The following is a 20,130-nucleotide window of genomic DNA, read 5'->3' as shown; positions in this document are numbered from 1 at the left end:
GTTCACAGTTTCATGAGGGAAATAGAATAAAGGAACTTTGTTTTACTGAACATGACATCTGAGAATGGGAACGGACATTATGGTTCTTAAAACACACCACCTACTTTGGACCTCAATTTCCCTTCAGTGTGGTAATGTTGTGAAATAAACTTTCGACCACATTTGACCAAACTCCAAACCCTACTTCATGGAACAACAAAAAAACTCTTTGTAATTGTTAAATAATTTATTTTTCTCATTTAATTTCCTCCACCAATCCTTAATTATTTAGTCAGTAAGGTGCAGAGGGCGATCTTGAGTCCGTGTTTGACATCCGTGTGAATGCCGGCAGGGCCTCAAGATCCAGAAGTCGGATTTCGGATCTTTCCCAATCCTCGCCAGTCACATCAACACTTTCATGTCCATATTGGGTGTGCATCTGCTTTACATTCATGTGATTATATTTAAATATTATTAACTCACCCCCTTGCCAAATATTGACCACCCCCCCTCCCCGGCCCTCTGCTGTATGTTGATATCAGCGTGGTCTACAACAGGTTCACACAGATGTGAACCTGTCGGGTGTCTCCCCAGGAGCGTAAAGGTAAGTATAGCCCCTGGGAGAGAGGGACATGCCCCTGGCGCTGCCCCTTGGCACAGGTTGGCACTGCCAGGTTGGCACTATGCCTGTGCCAACCTGGCAGTGCCAACCTGTGCCAAGAGGTGGGCCCCAGTAGAGGCCTCATTGTGGCCGGTGAGGGAGGACGGACTCTGGTTGGGGATGGAGGAGGGGAGCCCCTGACCCTTCTGTGGTGGGCTGAGGGGGAGGTTTATCCATGTTGTGATTGGGGCGCCCTTTAATGATGGTGCCCTGATCTCACTGCAGCCGGGTTTTGCTGGTGTGTGTGAAACACAGCCCTTGATTTTTTTTGGCAAAATATTGTTAGATCTGGAGAGAGAAACATGCCAATTTTCTCGCCGGAAACAGCATTTCTTTGGTAAGATTTAGCCCAACCCCATGGTAGTTATATGCTGTGGTGCCATCTGTGTACTAGGAACTGAATCACGAATGCTGCAGAATTTCAAATGGAAATCCTTTGAATTAACTGATAATATAACCCCATTATAATATGTATGTTATAAGAGATATAAAAATTGGTGAAGAGCGACTCTGAAGCAATGAAAAATAGATGTTCATAAGTGGCAACAGTTGCTCAAAATGAAAAAGCATGGACCCTGTAGCATTGCTCATGCTAAATTTAAAATGCCAGCTGAGGAAGTCCCCCTGGAGCCTCAAGATCCCTAATCTGTTGCAGCTCATATCGAGCAAAAGATAGGTCTGAAAAGTCATCAAATAACTCACTGCAAAGAAAGTGAGATGATCTTCAATGGTTTGATTTTAAAATAGTCATCCCTGTTTTCAAATCCTTCCCTGGCCTTGCCCTCCCCATCACCGTATCTCTTTGAGCCATACAACCTTTCAAGATTCCTGCTCTCCTCCAATTCCGTCTCTTGCAAATTCCCGGTTTTAATCATGCTACCATTAATGACCATGTCTTAGTCTCAAATGCTGTCTGATAACTTTCCTGTGAAGCGACATTAGATGCAGTATTTAAATGCAGTGTTGTTGTCCTCCACAATATCAAAGAACAAATGATAATGAGGCATATATGAAATGCTACCGTTTTCTTTTGAAAAAGGACTGTGAAGGTAATACTGAGGTTGTGTACCTGCAGTGTTCTGTCAATCTCTTTTCTTCTTCCCGTCACCAAAATTTAATTCAACATTTTTCTGCCTTAGGCTCAGTAGCAGATCTAAAGATTACAATCAGAGTTCATGAAAGGGAAATTTGAATCTCATTGTGCTTTGCATATCCTAATTTGAATGGACACCTTCGCCCTGTGTGTGTAACTACTCACTGTCTGTCTGTCTGATAGCTGACCCGCCCAGCTCAGGACCTGCTGATGTCAGTATGCACCAACTGCTCTACACATGGGACAGAGGACATGGAGGTTATGTCGAATCTCATCAAAATTCGCCTGAAGCCTAAAGTGTTGCTGAACCATTACATGCTGTGCATTAAGTGAGTAATTGAACCACCAGCTGTCCTGTTAACTGTACCCAGGAGGGATTAGGAAGCCAGACAGATTATGGAGGCCAAAGGGAAACAATCCTAGAAATCAAGAAATAAACACAAAATGCTGGAAGAATTTAGCAGGTGTGGCAGCACCTGTGGAGAGAAAAAGCAGAGTTATCATTTTGAGTCCAATATGACTTCTTCAGAATCCAAAGACTAGAAGTTGGGAAGATGTACTTCATCCAAAGCTAGGGTGCCATTGATATAAGATAGCTGCTAATAAATCCAATAAGGAATTCAGAAGAAGCTTCTTTACCCAGACAGTGGTTGCTATGCAGTTAGTTGAGCTGAATAGGAGAAGCTATAGAAGTATATGATGGAGGAAGAAATAGAGTTTGATGAAGAAGGGGAGGAGGGAACACACGTGGAACATAAACACTGGCATAGACCAGTTGGACTGAGTGGTATTTTTTTGTGCTATGCGTTCGATGTAACAAAGGATCATTTTTACAAATTTATTTATGTACTTCAATTTCTCCCACAGCCTTTACTTGTACTTTAATCGATGTAGAAACCTGCTGTGTGTAGCATGCTTGGGTCATCACTGACGACTATTCTAATCATAGGTCCTGGATGATGACTGTGTGTGCTCCCTGCAGGACAATATCCCAGTCTTACAATACACTGGAGATTCTGTACCTGCTAACTGTCTGATCTGAGTTAGATTTCCTTACCCTAACATATCAAAGATGCTAAATTCATCTTTTGGGTTGGATCAGAATCCAGTCAAAGTGTGCTATCCACTGCACACCAGTATCTCCATAGATTGCTGTTGATATTTGAAAAGTGCGTGCAAATGTATTAAATCAGATGAATAATTTGCAAATGCAGATGAAGTTTGCCGTGTGAATAACCAATTGTAAAGTCATACAGCATAGAAGGAGGCCATTCTGTGCATTGTGCCTGCGCAAGCTCTTTGAAAGAACTGTCCAGTTATTCCAAATTCCTTGCTCTTTCCCCATAGCCTTGCGGTTTTTGCACTTCATGCGTTCATCCAATTCCCTTTTGAAAGTTATTATTCAATCTGTTTTCATTACCATTTTGAGCAGTGAATTTTGAATCTCATGTTACATCTATACTATATAGTAACAATATAAAACAAATGTATAAGTGCCTTGCTTTAATGTTTTTCTCCTGCGATTTCAGGGAATTACTGAATGCTCACCGGGATAACCTGGGGACGCTTGTGAAGTTTGTGATTTTTAACGAATTGTCAAATGCACGGAACCCGAACAACATGCAGATCCTCTACACGGTGCTACAGCACAACTCCGAGCTGGCCCCCAAGGTGAGCCCTTCACTGCGTACAGTCAATCACATCAGACCTGGAGCTTCACACACACTAAACATTAGGCAAAAAAATGTATGCCAAAGCAAAAGTACTAGCTGTGTACCTACTGCACAACTCTGTGAACAGTACAGTACCAACCTGGGTGGGGGGGGATGAAACGGGCAAATGATGAATCACTTTTCTCCAGCAACTGATTGGAGAGCAATAGGCCAGAGGACTGGTGTGTACTTTGCCAATTATTAAGTGAAGGGCCTTTGGGAGGGTCATAATAGGGAGTTGCCACTGATTGATTGTGCAACTCATTTCTTGACAACTTCAGAAAGATACAGGATGCTCTTCTAGATTTTGAGAGTGATTACAACGTGGGACTCATTACCTCATGGAGTTGTTAAGACAAATAGCCTAGATACATTTAACACGAAACAACATAAACACAAGGGAGAAAGGAATAGAAGGAAATGCTGATAGGATTATATGAAGAGGAGTGGAGGGGTGTCCGTGTGGAACATAGACCAGTCAGCTAATTGTCCTGTCCCTATACAGTAAGTTCTATCGGTGTAATTCATACAGAAGCTAAACAAAATGCAAGGAATTAAACAGTCCACGTGCTTTCATCTGGTGTCCCCTTGTAACTTCAATCCCAGGGGCACTGAAGCTGGTTGTAGCTGTGTTTGCTGAGAGCAGCGCCATGATCACCGACCAGAAACTGAACTTGACACTTCTCTGAGCTGCGTGGCTCAGAGACTGGACCACACTATCAACAGATTGAACTGCTCTATCTCTTTGTATCTGTTAGCTGGTTAGTGATTAGGTTGATGTGATTTGTGCAGAGTTTTGTGGGGGAGCTGTGTTGCATGTATATTAAGGTTGTTGTTTTTTTTTCTATTAGTACCTGGCCATGGTGTTCCAGGACCTACTCACCAATAAGGACGATTACCTTCGTGCATCTCGAGCGCTACTGCGGGAAATTATTAAACAGACCAAACACGAGATTAACTTCCCGTCCTTCTGCTTGGGTCTGATGCAGGAGCGGAAGGAACAGACTTATCTAGAAATGGAGTTTAAGGTGGGCACTGGTTTGTAAGTGCGGCTCTGTAGTACACAGGTTCAAGTAACTAAGCCGATGGGAGGAAATCACACAGTGACACCTGGAGTTATCAAAATACCTAACCTCCTGTTTGTTAGAATTTTATTCTTTGCTCTCATCCTTTGCGATGCTACATGCTGCCGTACAATTCCATTGCGTTTCTCTTAAACCTCAGCCAATTGGCCATTCTTCAAATGGGAGCCATCAGCAGATACCCTGACAGATTACCCCACAGCCCCTGCTTTATCAGCCATAATGTTACACTGTCCCCTTGGTGTTAAGTCAGTAAAGATGTGCAGTCTTCCCTGATCTTATTGAGTGACAGAATAGGCTGGAGAGTCTGAATGGGCTGTTCCTGTGTTTGTATGTGTGGCTCGGTACCAAACCAGACTATGAATTTGCCAATTGAGCCATTTGATGAGTCATTTTAAAAAATTGACTGATTTCCATAGAAACTACAGAGTTACCCATCGGTGTAGGTGCGGATCGGCAACATAGCAATGATCAGCAGCAAGATTCTCATCTGCTTCGAGGCTTGAGGCTTCATGGTTTAGATCAGCAAGATTGTGGTGTGCAACAAACACATCACGTAATTTGAGTATTGTTTGACATAACCCCAAGTGGCAGCAAGTTGTCCAAGAGAAGAGCAGAATCAACAACATCCCTTCCTCATTACGTTTGATAAATTGCCATCATCTTTTTATGGTATGGTGATGGCAGAGACTGTGGGGGGGTCTGAATTCACCTATGATAATATAATAGAATCCCTATAGTGCAGAAGGAGGCCATTTGACCCATCGAGCCTGCACCGACAACAATCCCACTCAGGCCCTATCCCTGTAACTCCATGTATTTCCCTGCTAATCCGTATTGCACTAAGGGGCAATTTAGCATGGCCAATCTACCTAACCTGTACATCTTTGGGGAGGAAACCGGAGCACCCGGAGGAAACCCACGCAGACACTGGGAGAACCTGCAAACTCCACACTGACAGTGACCCGAGGCCGGAATTGAACCCAGGCCCCTGGTGCTGTGAGGCAGCAGTGCTAACCACTGTGCCACTGTTGGCTTTTATGACCCAGAAGCCTACAGCGAGTAACAAATATCTACAGCAGTGACTGCTGAATGCTACAAAAAGAAGTGGGAATCTATCAGCTTATTAATTGGGGTTTCCTTTGTCTTTTCACGTAAATAATATGACAAATGCATTTTACAGCCAGGTATACTAAGTTGTTTTCTTGGTTATGTAGGAGCGTTTTGTGATCCAAGTGACGGACCTGCTGACCCTGTCGATGATGCTGGGGATTACAGCTCAAGTGAAAGAAGCAGGGCTTGCCTGGGACAAAGGCGAGAAGAAGAGTAAGGAATTGCACAGGGCGAGCTGTGGGGTCGGACAACCCTTTCTGGGAATTGTGTGATTGGACTAAACTGTTAAAATCTCAGGGCACTTTACAGCCAATGAAATACTTTTTGAAGTGTAGTCACTGCTGTAATGTAGAGAACGTAGCAGCAAATTTTCACTCACCAAACTCCCACAAAAGTCCCAATCTGGAGACTTGAGTATGTAATCTAGGTGCAGTACTGGAGAAGTTTTGAGCTGTGTAAGGGTGCAATTCTTTACTGGAAACATTGAGCTGAGGCCCCACTTTCCCTCTGTAAACCTGTAAGATCCTGTTGTACTATTTTGAAGGAGAACAGGGCAGTTCTTCCCAGTATCATGGCCCTCGTTTATCCCTCTACCGATTCTCTGGACATTATCACATTGATGTTTATGGGAACTTGATGTGTGCAAATTGGCTGTTGCGTTTCCTACATTACAGCAACAACTGTACTTTAAAAAAGTATTTCATTGGTTGGAAAGTGTGTTGGAGAACCCTGAGATTATGGAAGGTGTTATCTAAATGCAAGTTCTTTCAATCATATCGTATTAGCAACTTGAGATACTGGATAAGCAGATTAATAGGAACTTCAGGCATTATATCAGGCTCCATGGATATTTTCTTAAGTAGCTCACAAAGATAGAAAGCTTAGGGATACATGTTTACAGGTATACCTTTAAATGAAGCAGGCTGTGTTATTCAGACAGTGTTTTCCTTATTGTAGTCGTTTAGTCCCCAGATTGCAGTGTATGAATTAACTGCCATTAAATTTCATATTCCAATGGGGGATTCAGTGTTAACTCTATATTAATACAATAAATGAGAATCATGTTGCTGCCAGAAGCCTGTACAGAACAGGGAGCAATAATGAACATCATTGTATTACACCCTGTCTATTAAACTCATCGCGGCATATGACCTGTTATCTGCTTGCAACCTTCAGCTGTTTGTGCTCTTGATATCTTTGCTTGCTTTATAGTTTATGTGCCAAAATGTACTCACATTGATGAGGTTATAAATTTGATCTGCTTAACTTATCACCATGAGTGCACTGAACAGGCCTGTTTCTGTTCTCAGTTCTGTGTAGGCCCCAGTATGGAATTTAGTTATACAGGCCAGAAAAATCTCAGGATTTATCCATGCTTGAGTCAATTGATATTGGTTATGGTTGTAGGGCACTACAATCAAATGGTTGGACGGTTTACTTTGATTGTTTGCCACCATTGGCAGATACAAGTACAAACAAGCAGCTTTGGTATTCATGTGAATTTTAATCTGGGGACATGGAGTTGATGTAAAGGTCAGCCTTATTGAATGGCAGAGCAGGCTTGAGGGCACAGTTAGCACATTCCTGCTCTTGTTTCTAATGTTCTTAATGGCTTTGAGAAATCTAGTCAATGGATGTATGAAAGATGCGTGTCTTTTGTCTTTCTCTCCCGGATTGAAGACCTGGAAGGACTCCGTGCATTTCAGACCCAGATTGCAACTATCCAGCGAGATACTGTGTGGTGGCTTCACACTGTGGTTCCCACCATCTGCAAACTGAATCCTAAGGATTACATCCATTGGTATGTGCCCAGATTTGGAAATTGACTTCAGTGTTGTATGTAATACCAGGGAACCCTCCTGTCCCAGTCATATTTCTTCATTGGAACAGTACAGTCAGCACACTTGCCTATGATGTCAGCATTTCACCTAGACAATGTAATTCTTTCCTGGTTAAATTGGAAAACTTTTATGCAACGAAACAGATAAATGTTATAGTGGGTGTGGAACGTTTTAGTTAGTTTTAGCTAAGTTTTGACTCTTACATTAGAAACGTTTTCACCATCAGCATCTTTTCTGCAGGGAATGTTACAATTCATTGCTTTAAAAGGACAGTGGGCCTAGTAATATTTCTAGTAATTTGTACATCACTTTTGAATCTAATTGGAATAATGAAGTGGGCTTATTCCAAACATTCTACAATCATGGTTTTTTGAGTTTGAGATGTAGGAGCATTTTGACAACTTGCATATATATGGATTTCCATTTTTGTGACCCTGAGCTGCATTTATGGAGAAACTGGATAAACATACGAGAATTAGAGGCTGATAAGGTTAGGTGAGAAGGACAAAACATAACCCCCAGTTGGAATAGACCAGTCGCATTCTAATTTCTCTTTATAAATGCAGACAGACTTGCTGGGAACTTGCAGCATTTTCTGTTTGTGCTGAGTAGTTCATTGTGGAGGAAGTAGAGGACCTTCCTCTTTTACATCCTCATGATGGAGTGTTTAAATCAAAGTACCCTCTCAGGAGATGAGGCATCTCCCAGGCCCAATGGGATGTGTTGACCTTACCAGCAATTGCTACTTGACAGTTTTGCACTTCTCTGATCCAGTATTAGCTATAACTCAGTTGTTTCACTTCTGTTTTTGAATCAGAAGGTTTTGGTTCAAGTGCCGTTTTAGAGATGAGTACAAAATCTAGACTGACACTCAGTGTTACCACTGAGGGAGTTCTGCACTGCTGAAGGTGATGTTTTTTGGATGAAGCATCCAAGACCCTGTCAACTCTCTAAAGTGGATGTAAAGCTCTCATGGCATCAGTCTGAAGAGCAGGGAAGTGTACCCAGTGTCCTGGCCAATAATGATTGCTCAACTAACATCACTAAAAAACAGATAATCTGTTTATCTCGTTGGTTGAGGGACCTTGCTGTACATAAATTGATTGCTGTGTTTCCAATAGGGACTGCACTCCAAAAGTACCTCATTTGCTGTAAGGTGCTTTGGGATGTCCTGTGGTTGTGAAAAACACTCTCGAAATGCAAGTTCTTTCTGTCGGAAGTTTAAAGTGAATATGAGTGGTAGATCAGTCTATGCTATTCTGTGCTTGTTTTTAAGTGAAGTTTCAATGTAACCATCCTTCTTCTTGCAGTTTGCACAAGGTGCTCTTCACTGAGCAGCCAGAGACATACTACAAATGGGATAACTGGCCTCCGGAGAGTGACAGAAAGTAAGCACATTATTTTCAACAAGTGAAGAGAGCACTTGGAGTATGTTAACTCAACATTATGACAATTACGTAGCTCTTCAATGAGGCTTTTCCCTGCCTGGTTCATACTCATACACAGCTGAAAAAAGAAATGTTTTCATTAAGAGCTTCTATTTCACCTAGAAGGCTTCAGGCCTATCCATATCCAATAATGTTAGGGACCAGGTCAGAAACTTCAAGGTACATTGTGAAGTTAGTCGGTTTTTTTTCATTTTTGGCATTAGGGTGAGCATAAGGTGTTTCGCTCCAGGTATGATTCAAGTGACCCATTCGGTAGCTTTTATTAAAATTAACTTTATTTAAGAATACATTTCTTACAAAATAACAAAAATAATTAGCATAACTTTACTAATTGAATTACTTAAACATGACAAAACAGCTATCCATCTCTATAGGTTCGATTTAAGCAGTAAGCTCATGGACATAAATCCCTCTTCAGAATCAGCACAAAACAGATATGCTCGTATGGGTGCTACATTTGCAGCCTTTTAACCCCTCTGGGCAGATACAGAGAGACTCCTGCCTTCTGACTCCCATACAGCAATTTCCAGAGAAGGATATATCCTCAAACAATAGAACTTCAGAGAAATAAACCGAGGCCGAAATGTTATGGCTGTTCACACTGGCGGGATTTTCCCATCCCACTGCAGTGAATGGAGATTTGGCTGGGTGCGCAGGAGTGTGACGTGACCGGCGAGTAAGCTCGCACCCCTGGTCTCTGGCAGATCTCAGTCTCCAGACGTCAAAGCGAAAAAGGGCTACTTCTCTCTGTAGCTTTCAAGCAGCAACTGACTTGATTTTTCTGTGTAAGCCTAGCTCCACCCAATCACATGATTTTACATGTCAATCACCCTAATCAAGTCCCACTCTGCAAAACCCCAGGGAAAAACACTAAAATAACAAACCTGCATTCGTCCGGATTAAAACAAACATTGTAGCAATTAAGATCGATTTTGCTGCTGCAGTAACAACACGGCTGCCGGATGCAGACACAACGGCACCAATAATAAAACAAACTGCCAAACCAGATCCTGCAGAAGAAACATGACCGAAATAAATTTCTTGAAGGCACAGTATCATCACACGACCTGCTCCGAAAACTCTGCTCATATTTTGACAGCTGTGAAAAATTCCACCACAGCAGCTGAGACATTTTAAAACAATTGACAATATTCTAAATAAAACAACCCCCAACATTCTTCGAGAAAGAATCAGTTTACCCTATCTTACAGTGTTAGTGAGTTGTTTAGAAATTCTGGGATCTGGAATCACATCTTTGATAAATACTAAGCAGTTCTTCCTTGGGCCATACCTGATCTGTGTACCATATTTTGTTGAAATCGCTCCATTAGTTTTTGTGATATGTTGTTACCTCGCCCACCTTCAGTGACAGAGGTACTTATGAGCTATCTCAGGGTATGTGGCAAGGTTCCCTGACAATATGTTGCTGAATTATTTCCAACATCTAATAGTGACTTTAGTTACCATTTAAATACATAGGCAAGGACTTTGTTTCCATTTCTGCTGCATTAACAGATCTCTCAATTGTACAGTTGGTGCTTCAGCGCTATGAGGCAGCCAGTGCCCAGAATAGGATTGAGCACTTGATTGATGGTTTCCTCCTCACAGGGTCAGATAGCTTTTTGGAGTTTATTATCACAGACAAGAAAATGAAACTGATGCACTGTATCCTCTTCATTTGTATATATCCAATAATTTAAATAGCAACTGGCTAATGTAAATTGAATTGGAACATTAAATTTGGCTTTAATTTCCTGAGTTTTTAGGACTTTGCTCCATAGGAGAATAATTCCAGCTTCTCCAGGTCCTCCATATTTACTTTGTTAAACCCCTCAGAATATAGCACATCTCCCTTTAACCTTCTCTGGTTATGTGAAGAAACCGGTAGGATCTGTAAGCAAAGGACACATTGGCAAAAGTTTTAAGAGGAAATGGGGGGCACAGTGGTTAGCACTGCTGACTCACAGCGCCAGGGGATCCTGGGTTCGATTCCCAGCTTGGGTCACTGTCTGTGCGGAGTCAGCACCTTCTCCCCGTGTTTGCGTGGGTTTCCTCCAGATGCTCCGGTTTCCTCCCATAGTCCAAAGATGTGCGGGTTAGGTGGTTTGGCCATGCTAAATTGCCCCTTAGTGCCAGGGGACCAGCAAGGATAAATACATGGGGTTATGGGGATAGGGCCTGGGTGGGATTGTGGTTGGTGCAGACTCGATGGGCTGAATGGCCTCCTTCTGCACTGTAGGATTCTATGATCCTACGAAATGGGAATAGTTTTATGCAGCAAGTTTTCGTCATCTGGAATGCACTGCCTGAAAGGATAGTGGAAACAGCTTCAATAATAACTTTCTAAAGGGAAGTAGATAAATATTTGAAAAAGAAAGAATTGGATGAAAATGGGGAAACAGCAGGGGTAGTGGGTCAAATTGGATAATAGACAAAATAACCCCCTTCTGAGCTATGATTTCTGTGGAAAAGCCATAGAAAGAGATCTTGTTTGTACAAATACATCACTTATTAAAGGTTGCACCAATGGTTAGCAGGACCATAAAAAAAGCAAATCCAGCATTAGGCTTTATTTCTAGAGGAATCGAATTGAAGTGTAGAGAGGTTATGCTAAACCTGCATTAAACCTTGGTTTGACCGCCCTTAGAGTACTGTGCACTGTCCTGGTCCCCATATTTTTTAAAAATGGTATAAACAGTGGGGAGGGTGCAGAGATGATATACAAGGATGATACCAGAAATGCATGCTATGTGGAAAAGTCTCTTGGTAAAAAGAAGGCTGAGGGGTGACCTAACAAAGGTCTTTAAAATTATGAAAGGCTTTGATAGAACAGATACAGAGAGAATGTTTCTTCTTGTGGGGAAGAGCATAACTAGAGGGCAGTCCCCAGGAAATCCAATAAGATATCCAGAAGAAACTTCTCTATCCATAGAGAATGCGTCACTCATGAGGGAGTAGTTAAGGTGAATAATATAGATGGATTTAAGGGGAAACTAGACAAGCACATGAGGGAGATGGGAATAGTGTGTTACAATCAAAAAATTTGATGAGGAAACATGGGAGGAAGCTTGGGTGGATCATAAACACTGGCATGGACTGGTTGGGCCGAATGGCATGCTTCTGTGCTGTATAACATGTCATTCATTTCATTTCCCCTCAGTTTCTTTCTGCGGTTGTGCTCGGAGGTCCCACTCCTGGAGGACACTCTGATGAGGATCCTGGTCATTGGGCTGTCACGAGACCTGTCTCTGGGACCAGCTGATGCCATGGAACTTGCTGACCATCTGGTGAAACGTGCTGCATCAGTGCAGGCTGACGGTAAGATGACTGTGTGATTGAGACCAGCATGTATTATCCACCCCTAGTTGGGAAGGTAGTAAAGGTGGTGGTGAGCTTTCTTCATGAACACATTGCAGTTAGTTTGAGGATTGCTTTCTTCTGTAGCACCTCCCAAAATCCACCCACTGCCCCACCTGGAAGGACACAGGAAATGGGTGTGTGGTCAATGAGAATGTAGTTCTCCTCCAAGTCACACATTATTCCGACTTGAGAATATATCACGGAGACTTGACCAAAATCCTGGAACTTCCTACCTAATGGCACTGTGAGAGTACTTTCGCATGGCCTAGAATGGTTCAGAAGGAAGGTGGCCCACTACCAACGTCTGGAGGCCAACCAGGAATAGGTAATAAATGACAGTGACATTCATGACCCAAAGATTGATTTTCTTTTAAATGCCGAGGTGTGATCAGTTTTGAAACTGCAACAGTACGTGAAGATCACATGTGTTACAACATTAAATAATCCATGTGCAGTGCGGGAGCAGAGCAGTGGACCATTTGTAGCTGTTGTGCATACAACATGAATATTCCTAAAAGCAGCTTATCAAATAGACAATATTGAAGGAAGCGAGAATGGAAATTGCAACGGCACTGGCCATAGTCTTCCAGTCTTCTCTGGACTTAGGGGCGATGCCAGAAGACTGGAGAATTGCTAATGTTACACCTTTATTCAAAAAACTTATAAGGATAGTCCCAGCAATTACAGGTCAGTCAGTTTTACATCAGTGTTGGGCAAGCTTCTAGAAACAATTATTTGGGGTGTAATTAATAGTCACATGGAAAACTATGGGTTGATTAGGAAAAACCAGCATGGAACTTGCAGGAGTTTTTGAGGAGGTTACAGAAAGGGTCGATGAGGGTAATGGTGTCGATGTGGCGTATATGGACTTTCAGAAGGCATTCAATACAATACTTGTGAGAAACGTTATAGCTCATGGAATAAAAAGGACAAGAGCAACATGGATGCGAAATTGACTGAAGAATAGGAAGCAGAGAGTAATGGTCAATGGATATTTTTTGGGCTGGAGGTGGGTTTGTAGTGGTGTTCCCAGGCGTCGGTGTTGGGACTCTTGTTTTTCCTGATATATGCTAATGATCTAGATCTTGGTGTGCAGGGGACAATTCCAAAGTTTGCGGATAACACAAAACTTAGAAGTATTAGAAATGTGAAGCGGACCTTGTAGAACTTCAAAAGAACATAGACAAATTGGTGGAATGGGCGGATAGGCTGCTGATCAAATTCACAGAACCATTTTATTTATTTCGGCCCATCGAATCTGAAATGCCCTGACCTGTCCGCCTAATCCCACTTGCCAGCACTTGGCCCCTAGCCTTGAATGTTATGGTGTGCCAAGTATTCATGCAGGTACTTTTTAAAGCCTATCCAACCTCTCTTCATAAATGTTCCATCCCAGGCAGCACCCTGGTAAATCTCCACTGCACCCCTCCAGTGTGTTCACGTCTTTCCTATAATGTGGCGACCAGAACTGCACACAGCACCCCAGCTGTGGCCTCACCAAAGTTCTATACAACTCCATCATGATCTCTCTGCTTTTGTAATCTATACCCCGATTGATAAAGGCGAGTGTACCATATGCCTTTTTACCAGCGTATTTACCTGCCTTTCCATCCTCAGAGATCTAAAAACAAAAACGCCACGGTCTCTTTGTTCTTCAGAACTTCCCAGTGTCAGACCTTTCATAGTATACATCCCTGTCAAGTTACTCCTTCCAAAGTGCATCACCTCACACTTTTCAGGGTTAAATTCCATCTGCCACTTATTCGTCCATTTGACCATCTCGTCTATATCTTCCTGTAACCCAAGACACTCTCTGTTAACCACCCGGCCAATCTTTGTGTCATCAGCAAACTTACTGATCCTGCCCCCCCGCATAGTCATCTATGTCATTTATATAAATGACGAACAATAGGGGGCCCAGGCCAGTTAGTGAGATTTTGCAAGCCCAGGCAATGTGCAGGGTTTGTGGAAAAGGCAAAGGGATGGTACTGAGTCACAATGCTTGTTTGGAGAGCATTTGTCTGGGCTTGCAAAATCTTACTAACTGTCCTGACTGGAGACAATACATATCTACACAGAGGGTGGTGAGTGTCTGGAACAAGCTGCCAGAAGTAGTAGTAGAGGCGGGTACAATTTTATCTTTTAAAAAGCATTTAGATAGTTACATAGGTACGATGGGTATAGAGGGATATGGGCCAAATGCGGGCAATTGGGATTAGCTTAGGGGTTTTTTAAAAAAAAAGGGCGGCATGGACAAGTTGGGCCGAAGGGCCTGTTTCCATGCTGTAAACCTCTGACATCTCTTTAACCTGTGCTTAGCCCTCTCTCCATTCACATTGTCTGTACCTTTAAGACTTGATTACCTGTAAAGACACGCATTCCAACCATTATTTTGTAAATTGAGTTTGTGTCTTTATATGCCCTGTTTGTGAACAGAACTCCCAAATACCTGATGAAGGAGCAGCGCTCCGAAAGCTTGTGGCTTGTGCTACCAAATAAACCTGTTGGACTTTAACCTGGTGTTGTGAGACTTCTTACTGTGCTTACCCTAGTCAACGCCGGCATCTATACCTAATGTTTATACACCATATGAGCCTCCTCCTACCCTTTTCATCTAACCTTTTCAACATAATCTTCTGTTTTTTCTCCATGATGTGCTTATCTAGCTCCCCTTAAATGCATCTGGCCTATTCATATTCATAAACTAATCTGAACCAGTCAATAACTAAATACTATATGCTGATTTCATGCATCATGTCAGTGTTAAAATATCTGCTAAAATGCATTAATTTCTCATCCATTTTACTTGTGCTGAGTTAGTAGAATTTTCAACCACCAGAGGAACCAAATTCTCTGTATCTACGCTATCAACTCCCTTCACCCTTCAACCAATTCAACTCGAGGAATGCAATCCACTTTTATTCCAACCTGTCTTAAAAGTTTAAGCTCAGTAAATAAATATGTATCTAGAAGTAAGGATATAAATGTATATTTATAAATAAGTAATTAGGTATTCTGGCTTGATGTTACCACCCATGGCAGATGATTGCTTCACACGTGCATCTGTGCACAGTAGTAACCATATCAATGAACGCGCTGCCTCCTGTGCTAATACTTCTTCCTCCAATTATAGATGCCTCTCAGTACCTGATGTTCACATGCTTGGTTTAGTGTAGCAGTGAGCTGATATACCAAGCATTCGTTTGCCAGGGGTGGTAACATCAATCCGTGCACAACAGTAACCCACTGAGTAATGTCATAACCCTCTGTGCTAAAATTGCTGTCTCCAGTTATAAATGTCTATCATTACAGCCAGCATCCTCGACATGTCTAAACTACCCTTTGTGCTTGTGAAAGGTTTTTTTTAGAATGAAAATTCTAGATATGCATGGCAAATCGTTCAGCATCCAACACCGAGAAGGAATGTTTCAGGTCAAAGCTTCCTCAGAGTTCCAATGAATGGTTCTTTTTGCCAAGGTTTCTCCCAAAATGCACTTGCTTGTTTTTGTATTATTTGTGAACTGTGTAATTTTTAAAAAAACAATAAAACATGTCTCCAATTACTTTGTAATTTCTCTTTCAGACCTGGAAGTTCTTCACGTGGAGAGGATTCAGCTAATTGATGCAGTTCTGAACTTGTGCACCTACCATCACCCTGAAAATATTCAGCTGCCGCCAGGGTTTGTCCACAGTCTAATCACCCCAACCTGAGCAAAGCTTATTTAGTTGATTTTCAAAATGCAGATGTTAAAACCTGTCATAAGGAAATAAACACTAACTATATTGTCTTTACAGCAAAACAAATTGGATATTGCTGATGTAACTGAACTGTGCTCTCTCAGCTCAGCTTCATATAATCATAGATTGTAGAATCATACAGCAAAGAAGGAGACCATTCAGCCCATTCTGTCTCTGCAGGCTCTTTGAAAGATCTATCCAATTTGTCCCAGTCTCTGGTTTTTTTCCCAAGGCCTTGCAATTTTTTGTTTTGATTTTTTTAAAGAAATAATGAAATCCCATTCATTATTAACTCTGCTTCGACATTTTTTCAGGAAATGTATTTTCAATCATAACAAGCTTCTGTGTTCCGAACAAAAAAAACTATCCCATTTCCCCTCTCTTGTTTTGTACAACTTACGCAGAAGAATTAGCCTGCTCCTGATTGCTATTCAAATGATTGACACTGAAAAGTGCATGCATTCACCTTGGGACAGAATCAGGCTCTGCTGTGATGCTCTGCACAGTTCAACAGCCTATAAATGCACATTGACTGGACTTGTATGTAGAATGACCATTTGTGTAAGGGGCTTGTGCCCAAGGCTATAAGTCAGTGTTAAATGAAGGAGATAAATTTGAGTCGGTGATGATAGAAAGGGCAACAGGAGTGTTTGCAAATTTGACTGCTGTGAGCAAGTTGGTTTTCAGATGGCTGTGGTATTGCAGTATGTTGATGCAGTCACCCACTATATTCATGGTGGTTGGACATGCTTTATGCCCATGATTTTTTTGCTGCTTGATCTCCATCCAGGAGATTGGGTATATCTGTAGAGAGAGACAGACAATTGGCAGTTTTCCTGTGGTGTTTTTCCCTTGCCTCTGGAGGGCTTATGTACATTATACATATGCACAATATACATGATATATTAATGAATAGATAATGCATAAATGTATAATGCATAATCTATGATATATGAACATGTAACATACATTACATAATATGTATACTAGATACAATACATAATAATGCATAAAATGCGCTTAATATTGACATATATGCTATTTATGTCTATATGTTACGTATCATATGTATGATTCATAATACATAATCTATGGAATGTGATTCTCAAAGGTAGCCATGTCTAAATTGACATGATGTTTATAGCTTACCCAAATATCTTGGTGTGTCATAATCTTTGAACACCCTCCCCAAGAATTATAACTGTCTTGTTATTTGTATGAATTGTACCCCTGTAACATGCAGCAAAATACATATCAGTCTTGCCACGTTACTGCCGCCATTTCAGTTATTCTGTACTATCGTCTGTGCTGTTTAATGTGAATGAGTTTTTGTTTTTCATCCTCCAGGTATCAGCCTCCTGCTCTAGCTATTTCTTCCTTGTACTGGAAGGCTTGGCTGCTCCTATTGGTTGTGAATGCCTTTAACCCGCAAAATATTGGTGAGTTTCATAGTGAATTGCAGTTGCCACTTTCCAAAAAAACAGGCAGCTCTTTAATTAAGTTGTGCAGTCTGCTCTGTGTTACATCTGTCGATGTAACTGAAAGTGCAAAGGCTTTTAATAATCCACCTGCTGGGTAGATTATTTAAAGTTCTCTGTGTTCAGATTTGCAAATTGGTAATTTTTTCATGGGAAAGTGTTTGGTGCAAGTAAACACACCTTGTGGTATCATATTAAACAGCACAGTCCAGGGGGTTCCAGGTTCGACTCCTGGTCTGGGAACTTTAGACCATGCAGCTATCAGACGTACTACGATTGGCTTTGGAACTTGGGAAGAGCAAAATCAGCCAAGGCACCACCTTGGATACTGACCCCTGCTAGGAAGGACAAGCAAACTTAGTGAGGATCGAATCTGGTTCAGTTGTAACACTCTCCACAGTCAAGTAGCCTGCTGCTTTTCACTGCCTCCCTGTATGCAAAGGAACAGTAACATGGATGAGGCTGTGCAACTGGATGTAAGTGCAAGTGATGGTTTTCAATATAAGAGGGAAGTGAGAGAGAATATAATTGTGGATTAGCTGCAATTGTTCCACAGTATTTTGTGTGGATAAAGCAAGGCTTATGAAGGGAGGATTGATATGTCACTCAGTGATGATATCTCAATGGCATAGAGAAAGATAGAACAAGAGGTTTTAATCTCCTCTTTCAAGAAGTAATTTGAAGAAAAATTAACTGTCTTCCTCTCTATCCATTAATCCTGACTGGGTGGAAAACCAGCTTCAGTAATGCAGGCCTGTACCCTTGTCACTGAGGCGCAGCGTCAGCAAATGGCAACTTCACCCAATTATCCCATTCTACAAAGGAGACTAAGTCAACCACTTCAGTTATGTATGCTTTTGACTTGTAGGAATCATGTGATTCCATTAGAGAGGGTGCACAGGAGTTTCACCAGGATTTTTGCCTGGGCTGGAGTGTTTCAATAATGAAGAGGCTGGTTAAACTGAGGTTGCTTTTCTTAGCGCAGAGAAAGCTGAGGCGAGACCTGATTGATGTGTGCAAAATTATGAGGGACATAGATAGGAAGAAGCTCTTCTCCTTAGAAGAGGGGTCAATAACCAGGGAACATAGACTTAAGGTAAGGAGATTTGAGGAAACACTTTTTCATCCAGGTGGGAATTTGGAACTCTCTGCCTGAAAGGGTGATAGAGGCGGGAACCCTCACAATATCTAAGAAGCATTTAATTGAGCACTTGAAACACTATGGCATGCATGGCTACGGACCAGGTACTGGAAAATGGGGTTAGAATAGATAGATGCTTGATGACTGGTGCAGACATGATGGGCTGGAGGGCTTCTTTATGTACTGTAAAATTCTTTAAACTCTTATAAGGAGTTTTAAAGTAATTAAAAAGTCTAAGTATTTATATCTGAGTTGACTTATTTGATGGTTTAGAGAATGGTAATGAAACATTTCTTATATCTGTAGGTTTGGCTGCATGGGAAGGGTACCCAACCCTGAAGATGCTGATGGAAATGGTGATGACAAAGTGAGTGACAAAGGTTTCCTGCCGTGTCTTGGCTCTAAGACTTAGATGCAACACTATAGCATCTCTGAAAAGTAAAAGATGTTACAGGACCCTATGGCTGTTAAATGGGCCCTGGCTGTCCTGGCTGTGAGGTGTGGACTGGCTTCTGGCTATGAGATGTGGACTGGCCTGTCTACTTCTGAGGGGGGTAACAGTTATGCTGTTTCCCCTTTTATTATTTCAAACTCAAGAGTTGCCTGTCTATGTATCTCGAATTGTTTTCCTTTTGTGGAGCTTAGCACGTCTATAGCCCTGAATCACCCAGTCATTTAGGTAAACTGTTTCTGCTTGTGGAATTAAACATACCTATAGCAGTCATCTAAGTAATCTGTTTCAACTACTACAGCAATTCACACCTGATCATCTTTAGATGCTGTCATGCCTTTAGAATGCCCTGATCACTTTTAGAAGCCTTGCCTGCCCCTGGGAATGCTGGCTGTTACTGTTGCTAGGCAGATTTCTACCTTTCCGGCCTCTTTAAATTCTTGTTACTGTTGCTGCTAGGCAAATCCTTGACATTCAATATGAATTGAGAAGGCAGTGGCTCTTAAGCTTGACACCACATGTGGGATAGTTCCAGTGCCGTGTCGAGCATATTTTGAAAAATGTTTCAAGTGTCTATGTACCCCTGGAGTGTTTTCCTTTACTACTGTAAAGCTTTTTTTGTAATGTAGAAAATTATGCTGATGCTTTCAAAATTCACCTCCAGGGAACAGAGCTATGTGCAGTTGTATAAGTACATTGGCATAAATCTGTAACCTGGTATCCAGAGGATGTAAACTGCAGCTATAGATCTCCGAGTGTTAGTACAGTGTAATCCCAGCTTCAGTAATGTTGGCAGAACCATAGGAACAAGTCAGTTTCCTTTTCACTTGATAGGTATCATGAAAAATTGTAGAAATAGTAATTGCAGGAGTATCAATATGTTTGATCCCATTGTTGGCTTGTTTCTCTCTTTTCTGGTGGGTGCGGAGTGAACAGAAATGCAGATGACTTTTGTTAGGGAACCAGAATTTGATTTGCCCGGTGTAATTACCTGCTGCAGGGTGTGCCTGATTTTCTTTCTCTGTACCTTCCA

At 41.7% G+C, this 20,130-nt stretch overlaps 1 protein-coding gene across 1 annotated transcript in view; it reads left to right on the top strand.

The window, feature by feature from the left end:
- Positions 1-20,130, top strand: part of ints1 (integrator complex subunit 1) — a 101,165-nt gene that overhangs the window by 15,788 nt on the left and 65,247 nt on the right. Inside the window, exons 8-17 of the mRNA XM_078239863.1 lie at positions 1,917-2,062; positions 3,263-3,404; positions 4,297-4,473; positions 5,745-5,853; positions 7,321-7,441; positions 8,792-8,869; positions 12,090-12,247; positions 15,873-15,969; positions 17,375-17,466; positions 18,953-19,013. Of these exons, the coding sequence (XP_078095989.1) occupies positions 1,917-2,062; positions 3,263-3,404; positions 4,297-4,473; positions 5,745-5,853; positions 7,321-7,441; positions 8,792-8,869; positions 12,090-12,247; positions 15,873-15,969; positions 17,375-17,466; positions 18,953-19,013 (1,181 nt within the window). The remainder of the gene's footprint in view (positions 1-1,916; positions 2,063-3,262; positions 3,405-4,296; positions 4,474-5,744; positions 5,854-7,320; positions 7,442-8,791; positions 8,870-12,089; positions 12,248-15,872; positions 15,970-17,374; positions 17,467-18,952; positions 19,014-20,130) is intronic.

The sequence above is a fragment of the Mustelus asterias genome, chromosome 23 (assembly GCF_964213995.1).
Source record: "Mustelus asterias chromosome 23, sMusAst1.hap1.1, whole genome shotgun sequence".
NCBI lineage: Eukaryota > Metazoa > Chordata > Chondrichthyes > Carcharhiniformes > Triakidae > Mustelus > Mustelus asterias.
Note: the sequence above shows the minus strand (reverse complement) of the source record. Positions and strands in the feature narration are given on the sequence as shown.